The sequence below is a fragment of the Ambystoma mexicanum genome, chromosome 3q (genome assembly GCF_040938575.1).
Source record: "Ambystoma mexicanum isolate Mex_15411 chromosome 3q, UKY_AmexF1_1, whole genome shotgun sequence".
In the NCBI taxonomy this organism is placed as follows: Eukaryota; Metazoa; Chordata; class Amphibia; order Caudata; family Ambystomatidae; genus Ambystoma; species Ambystoma mexicanum.
Window position 1 is genome coordinate 1,144,296,142 of NC_090926.1, and position 18,575 is coordinate 1,144,314,716.

At 47.2% G+C, this 18,575-nt stretch overlaps 1 protein-coding gene across 1 annotated transcript in view; it reads right to left on the reverse strand.

Annotated features, from left to right (window-relative positions):
• The window catches only part of LOC138447688 (transitional endoplasmic reticulum ATPase-like), a 297,423-nt gene that overhangs the window by 214,652 nt on the left and 64,196 nt on the right, over positions 1 to 18,575 (reverse strand). Inside the window, exon 5 of the mRNA XM_069603959.1 lies at positions 307 to 437. Within this exon, the coding sequence (XP_069460060.1) occupies positions 307 to 437 (131 nt within the window). The remainder of the gene's footprint in view (positions 1 to 306; positions 438 to 18,575) is intronic.

Here is an 18,575-nt window from a genome sequence, read left to right on the forward strand (position 1 = left end):
GCCCGGCTCTTAACAGACTACTTTAGTATAGGAAGGATCACATCCTGCACTCATCTCTATCTTCATAGGTCTCTTTTACTGTAGGGCAAATCATATCTTAACTTCCCCTCATTCAGTCTTGGAAGGGTCATAACCTGAGCTTTCCTTTCTCTTGACAGCCCCCCCCCTTCTGAACAGAAAGAATCATATCTTGAACTCAATTATTTCCTGGTAGGCCTCCTTCGGTATATGTCAGATCACATCCTGAGCTCACCTCTCTCTTGATAGGTCTCCTTCAGTGTAGGATGGATCATATCCTGAGCTCACCTCTCTCTTGATGGGTTCTCCCTCACAATGGAGAACTGTATCTGGAGCCACAATACAGTGAGGGGAAGGATCCACTTCCACTATCTTGAACTCAACAGCCCGCATTCCACCACGGACTAGGAAAATATCACCTGGTAGGACAATAAAAGAAAGAGGGTGACTGTCAAAACTCAGTTATCACAAATAACTGTCTGAGGACAAGAGGGAAAAATATCAAAAAAAGGATATGGATGAAGGATTTAATTTCCAAACATCTTGTACATTTTAGTACTTATGCGATTTGCTGGATATAATATTTCTTATTTTTCTAGATTTCAAGGTGTCAAACCTTTCAGTGGCACAATTGCATTTTCCTTTAGTACCCCACATTTGAATGCTTTGTGCAACCACAACCACCATTTGGAACATTGTTATCTAGGTTGGATCATTTAAATTCTTACAATTCATTAATGACTTATAATTTAATGATTGGCGGCCCACTAGGCCAACCTTTTAAAGTCTTCTATTCACCAACTGTAGCCTCAGTCCATGTGACTGAGAAAGCCCGCTCTAGGTCCATCTACAGCATTCTCAATGTTTTAAAGACACTGTTATTGCATGCAGCATGTTTTAAGTGTGAAATAAATAAAGCAAGAAATAAAAATTGCTCAATGGAACACAAAAAAATAATATTTCAAATCTCTCTCTCTCTTCATCCTTCGATAGAACTAAATCACTCCGGATCACTCCCAACATTCTCTGTATCGTGACAGCGCACTCTTCTAACACTCTAGAAACCTATTAATTACACTGCCTCACCTTACCAGTTAATATCAGAAGACTTCATCCTGCCACACAGCCACTTACTGTGCAAATTCTAAAATGGCAACGTGCAATAATAAAGTTACACAAACGCTGTTGTGAAAAAAGCCAGCCTAAATAAAAAACAGAGTGGGCAGAGGAGAAAGGGCTAAATAGATCAAAAATATTATGGAAAAAACTAAGGGGATGGAAGAGGGCAGTTTCCCTGTTCACCAATAAATACAAATACACAATGCATTATTAGTGGCAGTTCATAAGGCCATCATAACGAGTAGATAGAGACAAGTGCAAGAATGTGGTTCTTATACACCCAATAAGCTAAGGCCTTGTGCTCACGAAGAGGGTTTGCCATAAGCATTTGCTACGCTTGACATACAACAAATACAATTCAATAAACATGATTTGAAAAAAAGAGGAATATTCTCAGCAGTGTCCAGAAAATGTGAGACCTTCATGACAGGGATCTCTTTCGGCATCTTTTGAGATGCGTGAGTGCAGATGCAGGTACCCAGATGAGAAATATGAAAGCATAAGTCAAGACAAATACTCAGGCAGAAATGGTATGATAACACTGGGGTCTAAGGCAGTTGACCACCTTTCTTCTCCCATTTACATCAGTGAGTGCCTTGACTCTTAGAGTCTGCACCTGCGCATCTGCATTGCGACCCTCTGCCGGTCCGTCCTGCCCGGCTAACTATCGCCTAATCTCCATCACTCCCTTCCTGGGCAAGCTCCTGGAGAAACTGGTCATCTCCCAGCTTAATCTCCACACTGAATCTGTTGGTTGCCTTCATGACTATCAGTCTGGCTTCAGAGCTGCCAGAAGCACGGAAACTGCTCTCGTGAACATCCGTGAAGACCTGCTCTCCAACCTTGACTCCAACACCCTGTGTGTCCTTATCTTGCTTGATCTCTCTTCTGCCTTTGATACCGTCACCATGCCATCCTGCTCAACCGTCTCTGTGATAACCTGGGTATCACTGGTCGGTTCTACGTTATTTCGTCGCAGTATTTTTCATCGCAGGTTTTTTCATCGCTGTATTTTTTTCGAAAAACTCATCGATTTTTGTTTTTTTTGGGGGAGTAACCCCCCAACACCCCCCTTTTTTTAATTTTTTAATTTTTTTATTCCCTTACACCCACAACCATATATTTAATTTTTTAACCCCCCCCAAAAAAAGATTAGTATTTTTTTCGAAATAAAAACGGCGATGAAAAAACACGCAATGAAAAATACAGCGGTGAAATGCGTGTATACCCACTGGTCAGGCTCCGGTGTGGCTGACCTCTTTTCTCTCCGACCGGCCCTCCCAGGTCCAACTTGGGTCCTTCCTCTCCGATATCTTTTTCTCTACCTGCGGTGTCCCCCAGGGATCTAACCTCTCTCCCTGGCTGTTCAACCAATACCTGGCATTCCTAGCCCACCGCATCGCCGCTCTCTGCCCCAATTTTCAGTGCTATGCGGATGATACCCAGCTCATTTTCAGGCTACCCTCGGCCTCCTCCTCTCCTTCCCTCATGTCTGACTGTCTGTCTGGTATCCAGGAGTGGTGTGCCGCCAATGACCTCTGCCTTAATGCCAGTAAGACTGAGATTTTACTCATTGGCACACCCACTCCCTCCTTCCCTGCAGCTCTCTGGCCGGCCTCTCTTGGCCCTCTTCCTGCTCCCACCTGCAAGGCTAAAAACCTCAGAGTCATCTTCGACTCCACACTCTCCTTCTCTCCTCACATCTATGACTTCTCTAAGAAGTCACACTACCAGCGACACCTCCTCAGAGGTATTCTGCCTTTCCTCTCCTTCCCCCAGAAGCTCACTGTCTCCAGAGCCCTGGTTCTCTCTAGGCTGGACTCTTGTAACAGCCTCTATCTAAATCTGCCTGCCTCTACTATCTGCCCTCTGCAACTTATCCAGAACAGGACTGCGAGACTTGTCCTTGGCCTCAAGCACAGGGATCGTATCTCTCCAGGACTGAAATCACTTCCCTTGCTCCCAGTGGCTGCGAAGACTAAGTTCCAAACCCTCTGCATTGTCCACAAGGCAATCTGGGGCCTGTGGCCGCAATAACTTCAACTCTCTCGTCCCAAATATCTTCCTTCTCGAGCTCTTTGCTCATCCGCATCCAACTCCCTCAGGGTCAGTCGCTTCTCCAAGCAAAGAGTTGGTGGTAGATCTCTCCCTTCGGCAGGGGCCTCCCTCTGGAACAACCTTCCTGCCTCCCTGAAACTTGAGGAGAACCATCTCCGGTTCCGGAAGCACCTCAAAACCTTCCTCTTTGCTTCTGCTATCTCTCCCTCTCTCCCCTGCTGAATTCCTGGTTGAAACTGCACTGGTTACCTGGCCATCCTTTCTGAACTCGGGCCCAGGCCCCGACAATTGCACACCTGCACTGCCTCCCTGGCAACCCCCGCACCTGGGGACTGTTATTCTGTATCCCTACAGTCCCCCTACCAGCACTTATGTCTGCTCTTACCTTGCACTTGCCACCATCGGGCAGTTTTATTTATCTTATTTATTGTAGTATCCCATGTACCGCACTTTCCTCTCTCCCTTCCCCCATGCACTTTTCCCTTCCCCCTTCCCATGCACTTGCACGATCTAAATGACACCGGGCCTAGTAAGATCGCCATCTGTCTTCCCTCTGTTCCCCCTCCCTTGCCTCGTCCCGCCTCGAAACACTTGTGTATAGCCGCGTTATAAATGCCATGTCATATCATATCAGCAGTAGTTGCCGTCCACACATTCCCAAAGGCCACCAATGAGATGAGATCTGAGATCAGGTAGGTGCTCAGCAAAAAGCAGAGATCCTGAAAGAACCTTGGTGAGCTCTAGCAGAAATGGAGGATGATTATGCAGGAAAAAGAGACACAAAGATGCTGTGTGGACATGCTGGAGCAGAGTAAGCAACAACACATGTAAACAGGAAAGGAGTTGCATAAGAAAATCTCTTTGGGGAGGTGTAAGATGAAACACCTGGCTTTAGGAGAATAAAATGCCAGGTCTCCTAATTGCAGATATAAAGTGACTACCTAAAGATGAGGACAACTTATCATGTAATGACACATGGAAAGGATAAAAGTTGGATTGCACAGAAGGGAGAGGTTGATGTGACCTACAGTGGTATGAATAAACAACTGTTAATGCTTGTTGTTCGCAATCCACCATTGTGCATCCAGGGATTTGGGTCACCCTCCTGAATGCTAAAGGCAGGCTCTGACTAATGCCTCATTTATTTGCTGACAGGCATTCACACGTCACGTTCATTTTCTATGTTCACAATACGTTGGCAGCAGAAATGCTGCATATTGGTGCAGAATACACTAATGTTTTTCAGCCTTGTCAGAATCTCTGTCTGACGAAGGTTTACCATTTTCCCTCTGTATCATATCCCATGGAGGGTCCCGCCTGGAACCCAACCATATGCTGCTGCCACCCATATCTAATCTAATGGGTTTTTAAATAGCGCCAGCACACCCGTGGGCTTCAGGGCGCTCACGGAACACACAGACAATTAACATAGAGTGAGCATAGCACTGTGTTAAGTTAGTCTTCCTAATCTCCTCCCCCATCAAAAAGATAGGTCTTCAATGCTTATTAAAACTGTGCAACTGAAGGGAGCTCCCTGAGTGACTGTGGTAGGGCATTCCAAATCCTTGAGGCCCAGGAGATGAAGCTGGCACCTCCAAACCTTACCAATAGAAAACGTGGCTATGTTAGTAATGCTTCTTTGTTTGATCGTAGAGTGCGTCGATAAGGCAGTCTCCTAATCCGTGATCTGAGGTAAACAGGAGCCTCACCGGTTAAACATATGTAGATCAGAGTTGATGCTTTGAAGTGAATTCTCTCATGAACAGGAAGCCAGTGCAGCTCCATGCTTGCGGGTGTTACGTGGTCACGACGCTTCATGCCACATACGGCTCTGACTGCACCATTCTGAATAGTCTGAAGTCTATTTAGATTAGCTTGTGAGGTTCCAACCAGCAGCCCGTTACAGTAGTCAAGCCTTGTATTGATGGTAGCGGCTGCAATTAGAGCTCTGTTTCCCTCCGACAGATATGGGTGTATCTGCCAGAGGAGCTGGGTCATAATGGCGCAAGTGGAACTTAAGTGAGAGACATGTTTTTTTAAAGTTCAGATTGACGTCAAAAATAACCCCCAAGGTTATCACATGGTTTGAAACCAGTATACTGGTGCCTTCAATCAGGAAGGCTTTGTATTTTGCATCTAGTTTGTTTAACTGTGCATCTGTTACTAAAATCTGAATTTCATTGTCATTTAATGCAAGGGAGTTTTCCGTCATCCATTTCTTAATGGCAGCAAAGATCTCCCATACTGTTGTTAAGTCTTCATCGTAGGTACCAGATAACTCCAGGACAATCTGGGTGTTGTCTGCATAATTTGAGAACTTGACACCCAGGCCATCCAGGAGATCAAACAATGGTTTAGAATAGATATTATATAGTAATGGTGACAGGCATGAGCCATGGGGGACGCCACATCTGAGTTCGACTTGATTTGATTGGAAATTCTCCCTGGCATCACTTGCCCTCCTTGGTTCCAGGAAGGATTTAAACCAGTTAGTCCAGAGCAGTTTCCCACATTAGCTAGCCTATCTGCCATGATATCATGATTAGCCAAGTCGAAAGCAGCAGACAGGTTGAGCAACAATAGCATGTCCAGCCCTCCTGACAATTGCCTATCTTGCTTGATATTATATGATATGATATGGCATTTATAATGCGCCTACACACAAGTGTTTCAAGGTGCGATGAGGCAAGGGAGGGGGAACAGAGGGAAGACAGAGACAACGATCTAACTAGGCCAGGTGACCTGAGATTGAGATCGCGCAAGTGCAGGGGAGGGGGGAGAGGGGGAAATTGCGGGGGGTAACGGGGAGCACCACTGCAGTGTATAGGATACCAGTAAAATAGAAATGAAATGAAATTATGTTATATTTATATCGCACTCATACATAAGTGTTTCAGAGCATGACCAGGCAAAAAGGGCGGGGAACAGGGGAGAACAACAACAGCAACGATCTTACTAGGCTCAGTGACATTAAGAGCACGCAAGTGCCTGAGGAAGGAAAAAGGGGGGGAAAGCATGGAAGGGGGAGAAGAGGAAAGTGTGGCACAGAGGAGAGAACAGAATAAATAATAATATGTATAAATAAATAAATAAATAAATAAATAAATGAATGAATAAATAAATAAATAAATGTGACAAACGGTGGTAGTGCAGCCAGCAAGTGGCAAAGTGCTAGGTTGGTCAGATAGGATGTATCTGATAAGTGCAGAAGAAAAGTGGGTTTGGGACTGTATGGGTACAGATACAGACCCCAGTGCAAGCAGTGGCCCGGAGGCAGTACAGGAGGGAGGCAGGGAGAGCAGGTACCTGGGCCCGAAGAACAGAGGGTGGACAGGTGCACGGTGCCTAGAGAGAAAGCAGATCAGCAGGGGAGAAGAGGGGCAAAGGCAGAAGCGAAGAGGAAGGTCTTGAGCTGCTTCCGGAACCGGAGATGGTTCTCCTCGATTTTTGAGGTGGCAGGGAAGCTGTTCCAAAGGGAGGCCCCAGCCGAAGACAGAGATCACCCCCAGTTTGTTTCTTTGAAAAACGACTGACCCTGAGGGAGTTAGAAGAAGAGGAGCGAAGGGCTCGAGAGGGGAGGTGTTAACGGAGGGATAATTGAAGGTATTTTGGACCTTCAAAATAATAAATAATAAAGACAATTAATAAAGCGTGCGGCCAGCTGGTGGCAAGTGCATGGGTAAGTGCAGACATCATGTGTCAAGTGCTAGTAGGGGGCTGTAGGGATACAGAAACAGTCCCTGTTTGCAAGGGTTGTCAGGGGCAGTGCAGGTGTGCAATTGGCGGGGAGGGGACCTGGGCCCGAGATCAAAGGATAGCCAGGTAACCAGTGCAGTTTCAGTTTCAGTCAGGAGATCAGCAGGGAAGAGGAAGCGAGAAAGCAGAAGCAATGAGGAAGGACTTGAGGTGAATCCCGAAACATAGATTGTCCTCCTCAAGTTTCAGAGAGGCAAGGTGTCACGCTCACCTGATTCCCACGGAGGCGCAGGTCTGGCTTCGAGTGCTGATGCTTCTTCAATGGTGAAGCGCAGGGCTCTGAAGATGGACAGGAAGGGCCCCTCTACTCTGGCTTTCCTGGCTCGCAGGAATATTCCCCTGTGCGTGAAAAGGGAGTATTACCTACTGACGGAATAATGCTCAAGCCTCCCACTCCCTTCCAACCCTCCACAATACCCTTCCACGATTCTCCGTGAAGTCTCACCTTAGGGTCTGGAAGGATGAGTTCTCCATCCTGCTTCTGATGCAGGGGCGCGTTGAAACCCAGTTACTTCACTGGATTGAGGTTTGATGGGAGTTCAAAATAAGCTTGACTATTCAGGTGAGGCGTTGTCAGAGTGCTGTTGCAAGTTCAAAAGTTCAAGGCTAATAATAATGTTCATTGTCTTTTTGCAGCAAGCGCTAATGCTTATGTCTTTTTCCCCTTAGGGGCTGGGGTTCGGAATGCCGGAGATATGGCGCCGACCCGAAGTGAAACGTGCAGTTCCAGTAAATGACAGGTAAATTCTGGATGAGCGTTCAGGTAATGTCTTTGCATTCGCTCATTCAATGTCTTTGTCTTTTTTCCCCATAGGGGCCGGGGTCCGGAATGCCAGGAAGCGGCAGGACCCGAAATGAAATGGGAATGACCCAATAAGTACGTCTTAGAAGGAAACTGAGCCTTTCCTATTCCCTTCCTTCTCTCACCTTGTTTTCTTGTCTTTTTCTCTCTAGGCTCAGAGAAGTGGGTGCGGATCCGGATGATCGCTGCTGAAGATGGAGGCGCCCAGGAAAGGTGAGTGAAATGCAGCGCTGCAGCGATCGAAGCGAAATGCTTTTAAAATGATGTCTTCCCTTTCAGGATCGTCGGTGTGATGTCTCCGTGATGCAGCTTTCGCAGGTAAGGTCTTCTTTCTCTCCAATTCTCTCTTATCTCCCCTTGCAGGCGACCCAGGATGCTGACAGGCGTGGCTGAAGTCCAGATGCAGGAGCTGACACGGTGAGCGTCCAGCTGCGAGGAGCAGAACAACGGGAAGCGTGAGTTGCTGATCGGGCGTGGTTTAAATAGCTTTGGAAGAAGTTCCAGATATGTATCCTTCCACCGATCAGGTATGTATCCTTCCCTGACCACACCCAGGTGGAAAGTAGTCCCACAGGTAAAGTAGTTCCATTCAGGCCTCTAGAGGGCCTGGATGTAGCAGCATGGTCTGCATCAGGTAAGTGCACATTAAAACACTTGAACACATGTCTAGCTTTATGAGCCTGGCGCCAGGGGTCTAACATGAGCCTGGCGCCTAAGGCGCCAGGACTGTGTCCAAAGGGCCCCAGCTTGGGCCCGCTGGCACTTCCCTGGGGGGAATGATGCCTGCCTCTGGGGTTGCTGGGTCGGACCTGGCTCCTTGGAGGTAGGCATCATGACACAAGGAGGCTGTTCCAGAGGGAGGCCCCAGCAGAAGAAAAGAGATCTACCACCAACTTGTTGCTTGGAGAAGCGACTGACCCTGAGGGAGTTGGAGGCGGATGAGCGAAGAGCTCGAGAAGGAAGATATTTAGGAAGCAAGAGTTGAGGGTATTGAGGCCCCAGAAGGCCTTGTGAACAATGCAGAGGGTTTTGAACTTAATCCTCGCTGACACTGGGAGTCAGTGCAGAGATGTCAGTCCTGGAGAGATACGATCCTTGGGATTGAGAACAAGGACAAGTCTTGCAGTCCTGTTTTGGATGAGTTGCAGAGGGCGGAGAGTAAAGGCAGGCATATTTAGAAAGAGACTGTTGCAGTAGTCCAGCCTAGAGAGAAGCAGAGCTCTGGAGACAGTGAGCTCCTGGGGGTAGGAGAAGAAATGAAGAATACCTCTGAGGAGATACAGCTGGTGGTGTAACTTCTTAGAGACGTCAGAGATATGAGGAGAGAAGGAGAGTGTGGAGTCGAAGGTGACCTTGAGGGTTTTAGACTCACAGGTGGGAGCAGGAGGAGGGCCAAGAGAGGCAGGCCAGAGAGTGACAGGAAAGGTGGGAGCAGGGGTGCCAATGAGGAGAATCTCGGTCTTACTGGCATTAAGGCAGAGATCATTGGCGGCACACCACTCATGGATAGCAGACAGTCAGAAATGAGAGAAGGAAAGGAGGCGGCCTAAGGGAGCCTGAAAATGAGTTCAGTTTCATCCGCATAGCGCTGAAAGGTGGAGCTGAGAGCGGCAATGCGGTGGGCAAGAAGTGCCAGGTATTGGTTGAACAGCCAGGGAGAGAGGTTAGACCCCTGGGGAACAGCACAGGTAGAGGTAGAGGTAGACGAGAGGAAGGACCCAAGTTGGACCTGGGAGGGTCTATCGCAGAGGAAAGAAGTCAGCCAAGCAAGGGCCTGATACCCAGGTTATCACAGAGACAGTTGAGCAGGATGCCATGGTTGACCGTGTCAACCACAGAAGAGAGATCAAGTAAGATGAGGACACAGGGGGTGTTGGAATCAAGGTTGGAGAGCAGGTCTTCACGGATGCTCAGGAGAGCAGTTTCCATGCTTCTGGCAGCTCTGAAGCCAGACTGATGGTCAGGGAGACAACCAACAGATTCAGTGTGAAGATTTAGCTGGGAGATGGCCAGCTTTTCCAGGTGTTTGCCCAGGAAAGGAGTGATGGAGATTGGGTGATAGTTAGCTGAGCAGGAAGGGTCGCCAGAGGGTTTCTTAAGGAGAGGGTGCGCATGGGAGTGCTTCAGGGGGGAAGGGAAGACTCCAGTGGCGAAGGAGTGGTTGCAGAAGTCAGCCAGAGCAGGCGCCAGGGTGTCAATGTGGTCCTTGATGGTTTTGGAGGAACAGGGGTGAACCTGTTTTGACGAGACTTTCATAGATCGGACTCGTCTAGAAACCTCGTCTGGAGAGAACAGGTGAAAAGTAGAGAAGGAGGGAGTAGAGGGAGGAGGGGGAGAGGAAGAGAGAGAGGACAGGATGTCTTCAATTTTAGAGATGAAATGAGAGGCCAGGGCCATGCAGAGGGCCTGGGAGGGGACAGGAGAGGTAGAGACTGCAGCAGGTTTGGCCAGCTCCTTGCAGATTTTTAAGAGTTTGGCCGAGTTGTTAGATGCTGGGAAGACGCAGGCTTGGATGTGGGCTCTCTTTTTGATGCGGACAGAGAGCCGGTATTGCCTTTGGAGCAGGAGGCAGGCCAGTTTGTCAGAGGATGTCCCGGAAGCATTTCATTTCCTCTCAGCCACCCTGCACTTGCGTTTAAGGGTGATGAGGTCTGAGTCATACCAAGAGTTGCACTTGGCTTTAGGCTTCAAGCGGATCCTCATGACAGGGTCGAGCATCGAGAGTATAAGATATAGCAGAGTGGAGCATGGAAAGGGCTGTGTCATGGTGTGAGTCAGCCAAGGAGGGGCGGGAGGGAGGGAAGTGGCACCGAAAGCCTCAACTGACACACGCTTCATGGGACGGATAACCGAGAAGGCAGGTGGCAGTGCTGGAGTTGGCTTGGCCTGAAGCGGAAGGGAGGGTGAGCTGGGAGCAAAGGAGAAGGTGATCACTCCAGGAGAGAGGAGTGGTGAGAGGGATCGAAAGGGGAAGGTCTGAAGAGATCAGAACATCCAGAGTGTGCCCTGCAGAGTGAGTCGGGCCAGAGGGGAGAAAAGAGAGTCAAAGAGGTCGCGAAAGAGTCCAGAGGAAGGACAGGAAGCATCCAGGTCGATGTTAAAGTCTCCAAGAAGGAGGTTTTGAGTGATCGAGACCAGGAGGGAAGAGGAGAGGTCCGCCCACTCAGAGAAGAAGGAGGAAATCTGACCAGGTGGCCGATAGATGGTAGCCACAGTAAGGGAATGGCCAGGAGAGAGAAAGAGCCTTCACACGAGGCATTCGAAATATGAGTAGGCCTACACAGGAATGACAGAGGCAGGAATCCACTCAGGGAAGATCAGGGCTACACACTCTCCGGAATGGTTGGACCTGGGCATGGAGAGGATCTTGTAGCCATCAGGGAGAAAAGTGTCAAAGCTTGTGGCAGAGCTGGCCATGAACAATGTCTCAGTGAAACCGGGGACATCAAGGTCAAGTTCCTCCAGGAGGCGGCAGATGTCAGAGGAGTGTTTGAGAGCTGAGGGAGAGTTTAGAGTGGCAATATGGAGAAGGTTGCCGTACTTGAAAGACTTTCGGGGAGGGGCACTAATCAGAGGTACGCCCTGCAGAGGAGTAGAAGAAGCCCAAGGGGAGGCAGAAGAGGAAGGAGGAGAGGGCAAGGTAGCCAAGGAGGAGACAGAGGGGGAGGCGAGGAAGCAATGGAGGGGAGAGAAGGGAAAGCAGGAGAAGAAAGGAAATTGATGAGGCGCGGGAAGCGTCTATCAAAGAGGAGAAGGTTGGCTTGAGGGCCTTGGACCAAGACGGTACCATTCAAGTAAACATTAATGATGACCTTAGAGGAGTGGAAGGAGGCCAGGAGGGCCTCCCACTGGGTGCCACCATTAATAGGAGAAGAAGAGAAAGGAGAGAGCACAGAGACCATATGTAGAGTCCATAGGTCTGGCGAGGGAACGACAAAGAGGATGTTGGTGAGGGTTTGCCTGGAGGAAGCACTGGTATAGTTATCAGCGATAGGGAGGCCTGGGTTGGAGACCAGGATGTCCTTTTTAAACTTCTTCCTACCAGATTTAGTGAGGAGAGCAGGATAGTTGATAGAGATACAGTTAGAAAAGATAGGAGAGACAGAGAGCACCATAGAGTAGGTAGGAAGAGGAGAGAAGAGGCAGGGTGGGGTAGGCGGCGGGGAGAAACACTAGGGAAGGACACAGGGCGGGGCGCAAAGCAGATGAGACAGAGAGAGACGAATAGACAATTTGACAAGACGACAGGTCTTATTAATGCTAGAAAAGCTCTCTAGAAGAATGCTTTGCTAGGAGGCAAACCACAGAGCGGCACTTTCCAGATGGGGCCCCATCGCTCTGTTATGACTCCCTTTCATTGGTCCAAACAGTGCTCATACTCGGATCACCTCTACTCCTCTTCTGCAGCCCACTCACCCATCACTTAACTTACCTGGTGATGGCAATATTACCCCCACATTGTTTCCTCTCATGTGTGCGGCCTGTTAAATGCCAGCATTATGACCCTGGCTAATTCAGATGCCATTGTGTGGCATGAGGACCCACATGGTTCAGATCTAGGCCTCATTCTATTTCCACAGGTGTGCTCTCTCAATTCCGTCAATGAACAGTCACTTTTGGCAGATGGCGTAGGAGTTATAAAGCGGGTAGTGTGAGCAGAAAAGGGTCATGGACCACAGTAGACGTAACCGGTCCACATACAGTAACCTCAACCGAACCAAATGAACGGAATAAGTTACTTACCTAAAATAATTCTGTTCTCCAGCTTTGGTATCTTTTATGGCTTCACATGCTCTTGAACATTCCCTGTTGTCAGGCTGGGAGTCCTCTGTAACATTAATGCAGTTTACCTTTACATTTTCTAAACTACTTGTCACTTTAGTGCTCTTTTAGAGTCATTCTGAATCAAACTGTTCGCAACCAATTAGGCAGGTCCTCTTAGCTCAATCCATGGTGGCCATTTTCAGATTTTCTATTGCACATTAAGTGTTGGGTGTGCTCAATAAATATCTTATAAACTTTTTGACGGCTGGGGTGAATCAGCCCATTCCATAGCCTCCACGGTTGCTGTATTTCTTCCATCCCGTTTGAGGCCTTCAGAAGTCTGTGGATTTCATGACAGACATGAGGAAGAAGTGCCTATTCAAGGCCTGCTCGACTTATCACCTTGAGAACGTGTGCATCGAAGATCTTCATGAGCAATGACTCTACTGTCTGTACCAGTACCATGACTTGAACAACTGTACCGTCTGCCAGTCGTTCTCATCCAAGACCGGCAAGGACCGCCACCGGAGGTTAGTGGCCAGGTTGGATGAAGGTGCCGGGGCCTCTGACTCTGACTGTAGTTTTGCCTATGCCAGGCACAACAGACCCCTACAGCACACTCCCTCATCAAAGAGGTTGAGGTCCTATGAAGAATCTTTCTGTGGGAAGAAGGCAAAAAAGGGACATGGATCACATGCTCGGGCTGACCCCTTGTCAACGATATCATTGACGTCTCTTTCTATGCCGACGGTCACCTTGTGGGCCACTATGATGCCAAGAACATCTTTGGTGTCTTCCTCGTCATCCAAGCATTCTTCAGAGAAGTGATGCTCGTCCACGACTACAGTTCCTCCATCTACGACATCCTCGTTGACGACCCGTTGACGACACATGGGCGGTCCAAAGGCTCTTTGTCGACGACAACTGTCATCCCATTGACAACTCCGTCGACCACCTCGTTGATGACCAAATCATCTACGTTGACGATCAAATCCATTACTTCGGCTCCGTTGACCACCTCGTCGATGACCAAATCATGGTCTACGTCTAGGGGCACTACGCCAACTACCTAGTTTTCATCTAGATCTACTTCAGCACCAACCATGGCTTCTTCGTCCATGATGACTGCTCTAAGGCCCATAGTTTCCTCTTTTCCAAAGGGAAATGCTGTGGACAGGGATGTCCCATGAGCATTGTCTTAAATCCCAAGGCCAACTTGTGCTCAGCCACTGGTTTCACTGGTTCCATATTCAACGCCTGCAGCCCTCTGTCCGACCCTGATACCTGCTGAACAACTTCTACAGCAGGGTGCTGATTCTGAATTGGTTGCCCAATTTGAAGAATTCTTCCCTTGTGGACATACCGTCACTAGCACAGCCAAAGCAAGGTTCTTCTCTACCTAAGCAAGGCCCTGCTCAGCATTATTCAGTTGCACCTGTACAGGTGGGCATGCCTTCCGAGTCTCCTTAGGCTCCTGTGTCTCCTACGCCTTCGGGCTCAAGGGACGTTTCTATGGACATCCTGTCCACACTGCAGACACTAGTTTATGAGCTCCAGCAACAGCTCCCAGGTCCACTATTGCCTTCTCCAGTACAGCCCTGTGTGTTCCCATCAAAGGACGGTTTGGTTCTTCCACCACCACCTGGAACCCCTCCAGGTGCCCCACTTCTGATCACTAGTCGCCTTGACAGATACACTTACAGATCTGGCACCAGGTGACGATGAGCCAGCAATCTACATCCAAGAAATTTGCCTTCCGACGATGATTGGCTCCTTTCATGAGATAAGAAGTTACACGAGAATGAAAGAGAGGAAGAGATGAAGAGGAACAAATGGAAAGGGGGAGAGTTTTCCAGTGCTTAGTAGTGAGGTGTGTAAAGAAACGGAAATGAGATTGGCACGCATGGTAGTTTGGGTACAGTAAGGTGAAAGAGAGATTGGGTACAAAGAGAATGAGGCAGAGAATAAAAGGAGATGAGTAAGCATAGATAAGATGGAGTAAGATGATGTAGGCTTTTGAAAGTTAAAGCGAGAAAGTGAAAGAGATACTGAAATCCAAAAGAGAGCCAGGATAGAAATTAAAGAGCAGAAGACATTGATGATTGTGAAGTAAGAGACAAAATGACACTAATTGAATGGTTATAGATACTAGAGAGGGGCCAGACGATATGCCGGGAGGCCAATCAGGGGAGAAGATCAGTAAAAGGGACGCAAAAACCCAATAGCAGAGACAAAATTCTTAGTAGCAGAGATAGAAAGAACAGGTCAGATTTTGCGAATGTTAAATAGTTGAAAGCGGCAATTCCGGGAGAGAGTGTATACGTGAGCAGTGAACGTCTAAGGGAAGAATCAAAACTCACTCAGAGGAAGACAAATGAGGGAAAAGAAAAAGAAGGAATAAGGGAAAAGGGTCAAATAGAGGGAGATGGAAAAAACCGAACTTCTGTTTTGGAGGGGTCTAAGAGAAAGTAACATGAATGCATTTTATGTAGTAGACAGGTTGAAAGAGAAGAATGAATATTGTTAGGGATGAGAAAAATGGGTGAATCATCTGCGTACAAGTGAAAAAAAAACGAAATTAGCAATGACAGCTGAGAGGGAGGAGGCTATCGAGAAAGAAGAGACAAGGTCCACAAACTGAACCTTGGGAGACATTGAATGGCAAAGGAAGAGGAGTTGTACGAGTGCCAGTCCAAGAGACAGATAATGAGTGGTCAGTGAGATATGAAGGAAACTGAGATCAAACAGTGCCCAACGGTCCCATAGTAAAGAATGTGGTTAAGAGTGTGGGGTAATCTAAAGTGTCAAAAGCTGTGGAAAGATCTAGAAGAACGAGAATAGGAGACTGTTTAAGATGACATGCAGAAAGTAGGGAGTTAGAGAGATAGAGTAGTGCTGTTTCTATTGAAGGCCTGGGACAGAAGCCTGACAGATGGAATGGAAGTAGAGAATGATGGTGAAGAAAGTTGGAGACTTGTGAATAAACAACTCATTCAATACGTTTGTACATATACGTGCTGACAGAGATCAGGCAGTAATTAGATGGATGCGTCAAATTAAATATTTTGAGAATTGGGATAATAGTGGCATGGTTGAACATGAAGGGAAGGTGACAGTAGAGAAGCAGGAGTTTATGAATGCAGCCAGATAAAATTAAGACAGAATACTAGTAAAACTTCAGTTTATTTTTGAGTAAGATAGCACCGACTGGGCAAAACACCAAATGGGGCGCAGAAGTATAAGTGAGTCTCCTCGTGACTTTGGAAAACATAAAGTCTAGGGGTTTCTGCACCCTTTGTTCCCCTTCTCTTCAAGGGGGTTGCTTTGTAGTCCCAGCTGTGGCCCTCTACACAACAAAGGATCAAGACCAATTATGTCAGATAAAGCAACTGTGAAATATCGAACAAATGTCGAACAATTTAGTTTACAAAAATATAAATTGTATTCATCCACCGTATGGACTATAAACACTCACAACCAATCAGTGAAAAACAATTCCACATTCATACCCACATGTCCTAATACAATTGATCAACAAACACAGGACTCCCGGTACATAATCGGATAATAAAAAACAAAATCACATATAATACATAGCCCACTAGGGCTTCCAACCAACAACACACACTAATATTTTGTCACACCTACACCTATTTAACAGTGTATGGTTGATGGTCGACACATGTTTTAGCCGGATTGATGAGCCATTTCGATGCTCCAATTAGATACGGCCTTCATCAGGATGAGAGTTGAGCTCAATTATGTCCCACTCTTATATATCTTATATAATCTTGTGTTCGCAGGTGTCTGTATCTACTACACTGCACGATCATTCCCTGGCATGGAAGAACTGTGTGATCATTCCCAATCACGTCTTCTTTAACTCCCATCTATCTGTCCTTTATTCTTCTTTTCTTTTTTCTTTCTTTTCGATTTTCAGCATGAAGGAGTCAAAAATAGTAGAATTTGAGTTTTCCATGACTCCCCGGAACGGCCGACCACTACTGATGATTCTAGGTGGGAATTGGGTTCACGCGGGAGGGTGGGGATATCGATTCAAAGACGCAGGCACCACGTTAAAATGCCTGTGTTGTGGAAGCAGATTGAAACAGTGAAACAATGAATGAATGCATATTTTTGTAAACTAAATTGTTCGACTTGAGATATTGCACAATTGCTCTGTCCGACATAATTGGTCTTTATACTTTGTTGTTTAGAGTTATATTTGTAGCCTGGATGATCAAGACCATCACCCCTTGATTGTTTATGGCTTCAGGTATTGCTTAAGGCGTTCCCTTGCCCTTCTTCTCATGGTATCTTTACCCCACTGATTCTCAGTCTCATGTTTAACGGGTTCCTGAAGCTTCTTCTCTGCCCTTCTCTCAACTTTTTTCCTTTGATCTTAATTCCGGGTTTAAAGAAGTTTGTGCACTCTTTGTTCTCTTTTTCGAAAAGGAGATTTCATTGTAGCCTCATGTTGGCCGCAAGGGCTTCCAACACCCTTCTTCTCATGCCTTCTCAGGGCATATACACCACTAATCTCCCGACGGTCATCTATGTTTTTTCCTTGGCTTTGGAGGCTATAGGTTTTTTTTCCCTCCCTTGAGCTTTCACATGGAAGCTCTAGGATCTTGTCTCCTATAGTTTTACCACCTTGCTACTCCTGTGCAGATTCCTCTCCTTCTGGTCGCAAGCAACAGGCTTGTTCCTCCTGTCACCATGGGCTTGACTGATCTGAATCTCACCCCCAAGATCCACCTCCAGCTACCTCCTGATAGATTCCTCCCTCCACTTCCTGATATTCATCACTTCTCCTCCTTAACAATCAATCCAAACTCCTGCTCCTGATGACTTAGCCCATCTTTCTCCTCCTGACTCAATCAAAACTCCTCCTCCTGAGGACTTAACTCTGTGTTGTCTCCAACCTCTTCCTGTCTTCACTCTCCCTCCAAACTCCTTGCTCCCTCTCCAACCTCCTACATCTCACTGCACCTATTACCCTCTTCTATCACTGCTGGCTCCTGCTCAAACACCCAAACTGCCTCTGAGTTTTGGCTTAGCTAGCCCTGGGAACCATCCCCTGTGGTTGGGATTAATGTGAGCGTCTGCACCTGTGGTAGCAAATGAGTATGGGCCTTTCAGTGGCTGAGCTTAAATATTTTCCTTTGAGTGGTCTGGGGCTTTACTGTGGGTCCAAGCCTAATCCTCTATGTATTCTCTTTTCTTTCCTGCAGGGCCTAGGGTTGCTCCTGATGACCAAATGGCATAGAAAAGCTATGGAACTTATGCTTGGATTTTGTAGATGCAGGTAATCATGGTGAACATGCTTTTAGATTGGCTGCCATTTCCCTGTAGGAGCTTTCTAGGCTTATGCGCAGAGAAATACATGTGATGTTGGTGTCAGCAGCAGACATGCTGGGCCAGTATTCCAGGGAACCGTAATGGGACCCTGACACCTGCGTGGCCTCGCAGAGCAACTGCCACAGTCAAATATAATGTGCCTCTGATGTTTGTAAGCACTTGCTGAATGGGTACTGTAGACAAAATGCAATGTGACTCTGATGTCGGAGCAGATGTTTGCTACACCTGACGAAGATATTTGTTTCGTATGCTAAATGTCTTTGCTCACTCACAGTGTTCATGAACTCCGATATAGCAGGAAAAAAAAGTTTTCCTTTTTGGGCTTTTGTTACTGGTTCCATATTTTTCCAGATTCTCAGAGTTGGCAGCAATCATCCTTAAAGGAGCAGGACCATTTTTTGGGGTATAAATATTCAAAGCACCAACAACTTTGTAAGATGGTTTGTCTCACTGATATCTGTGGGGAGAAGTATCTTGAGAACACCTTTCTGAACACCAGGGAGGGAAGCCACATGTGATGTCATCTTTGATGTCCTGGGTGTTCGGCTTAGCAGTGCACGGTGGTGGCGCGAGTTATGGTTGCTTAGCTTACCATAACTGGTGAATTTCTGGGGGTTTTCGGTTTTACTTGTAACCATAACGTCCCTTTAACAAAGGTTTTTCAGTGAATCTCATAGGTTTTCTAGTAGTGCAACTT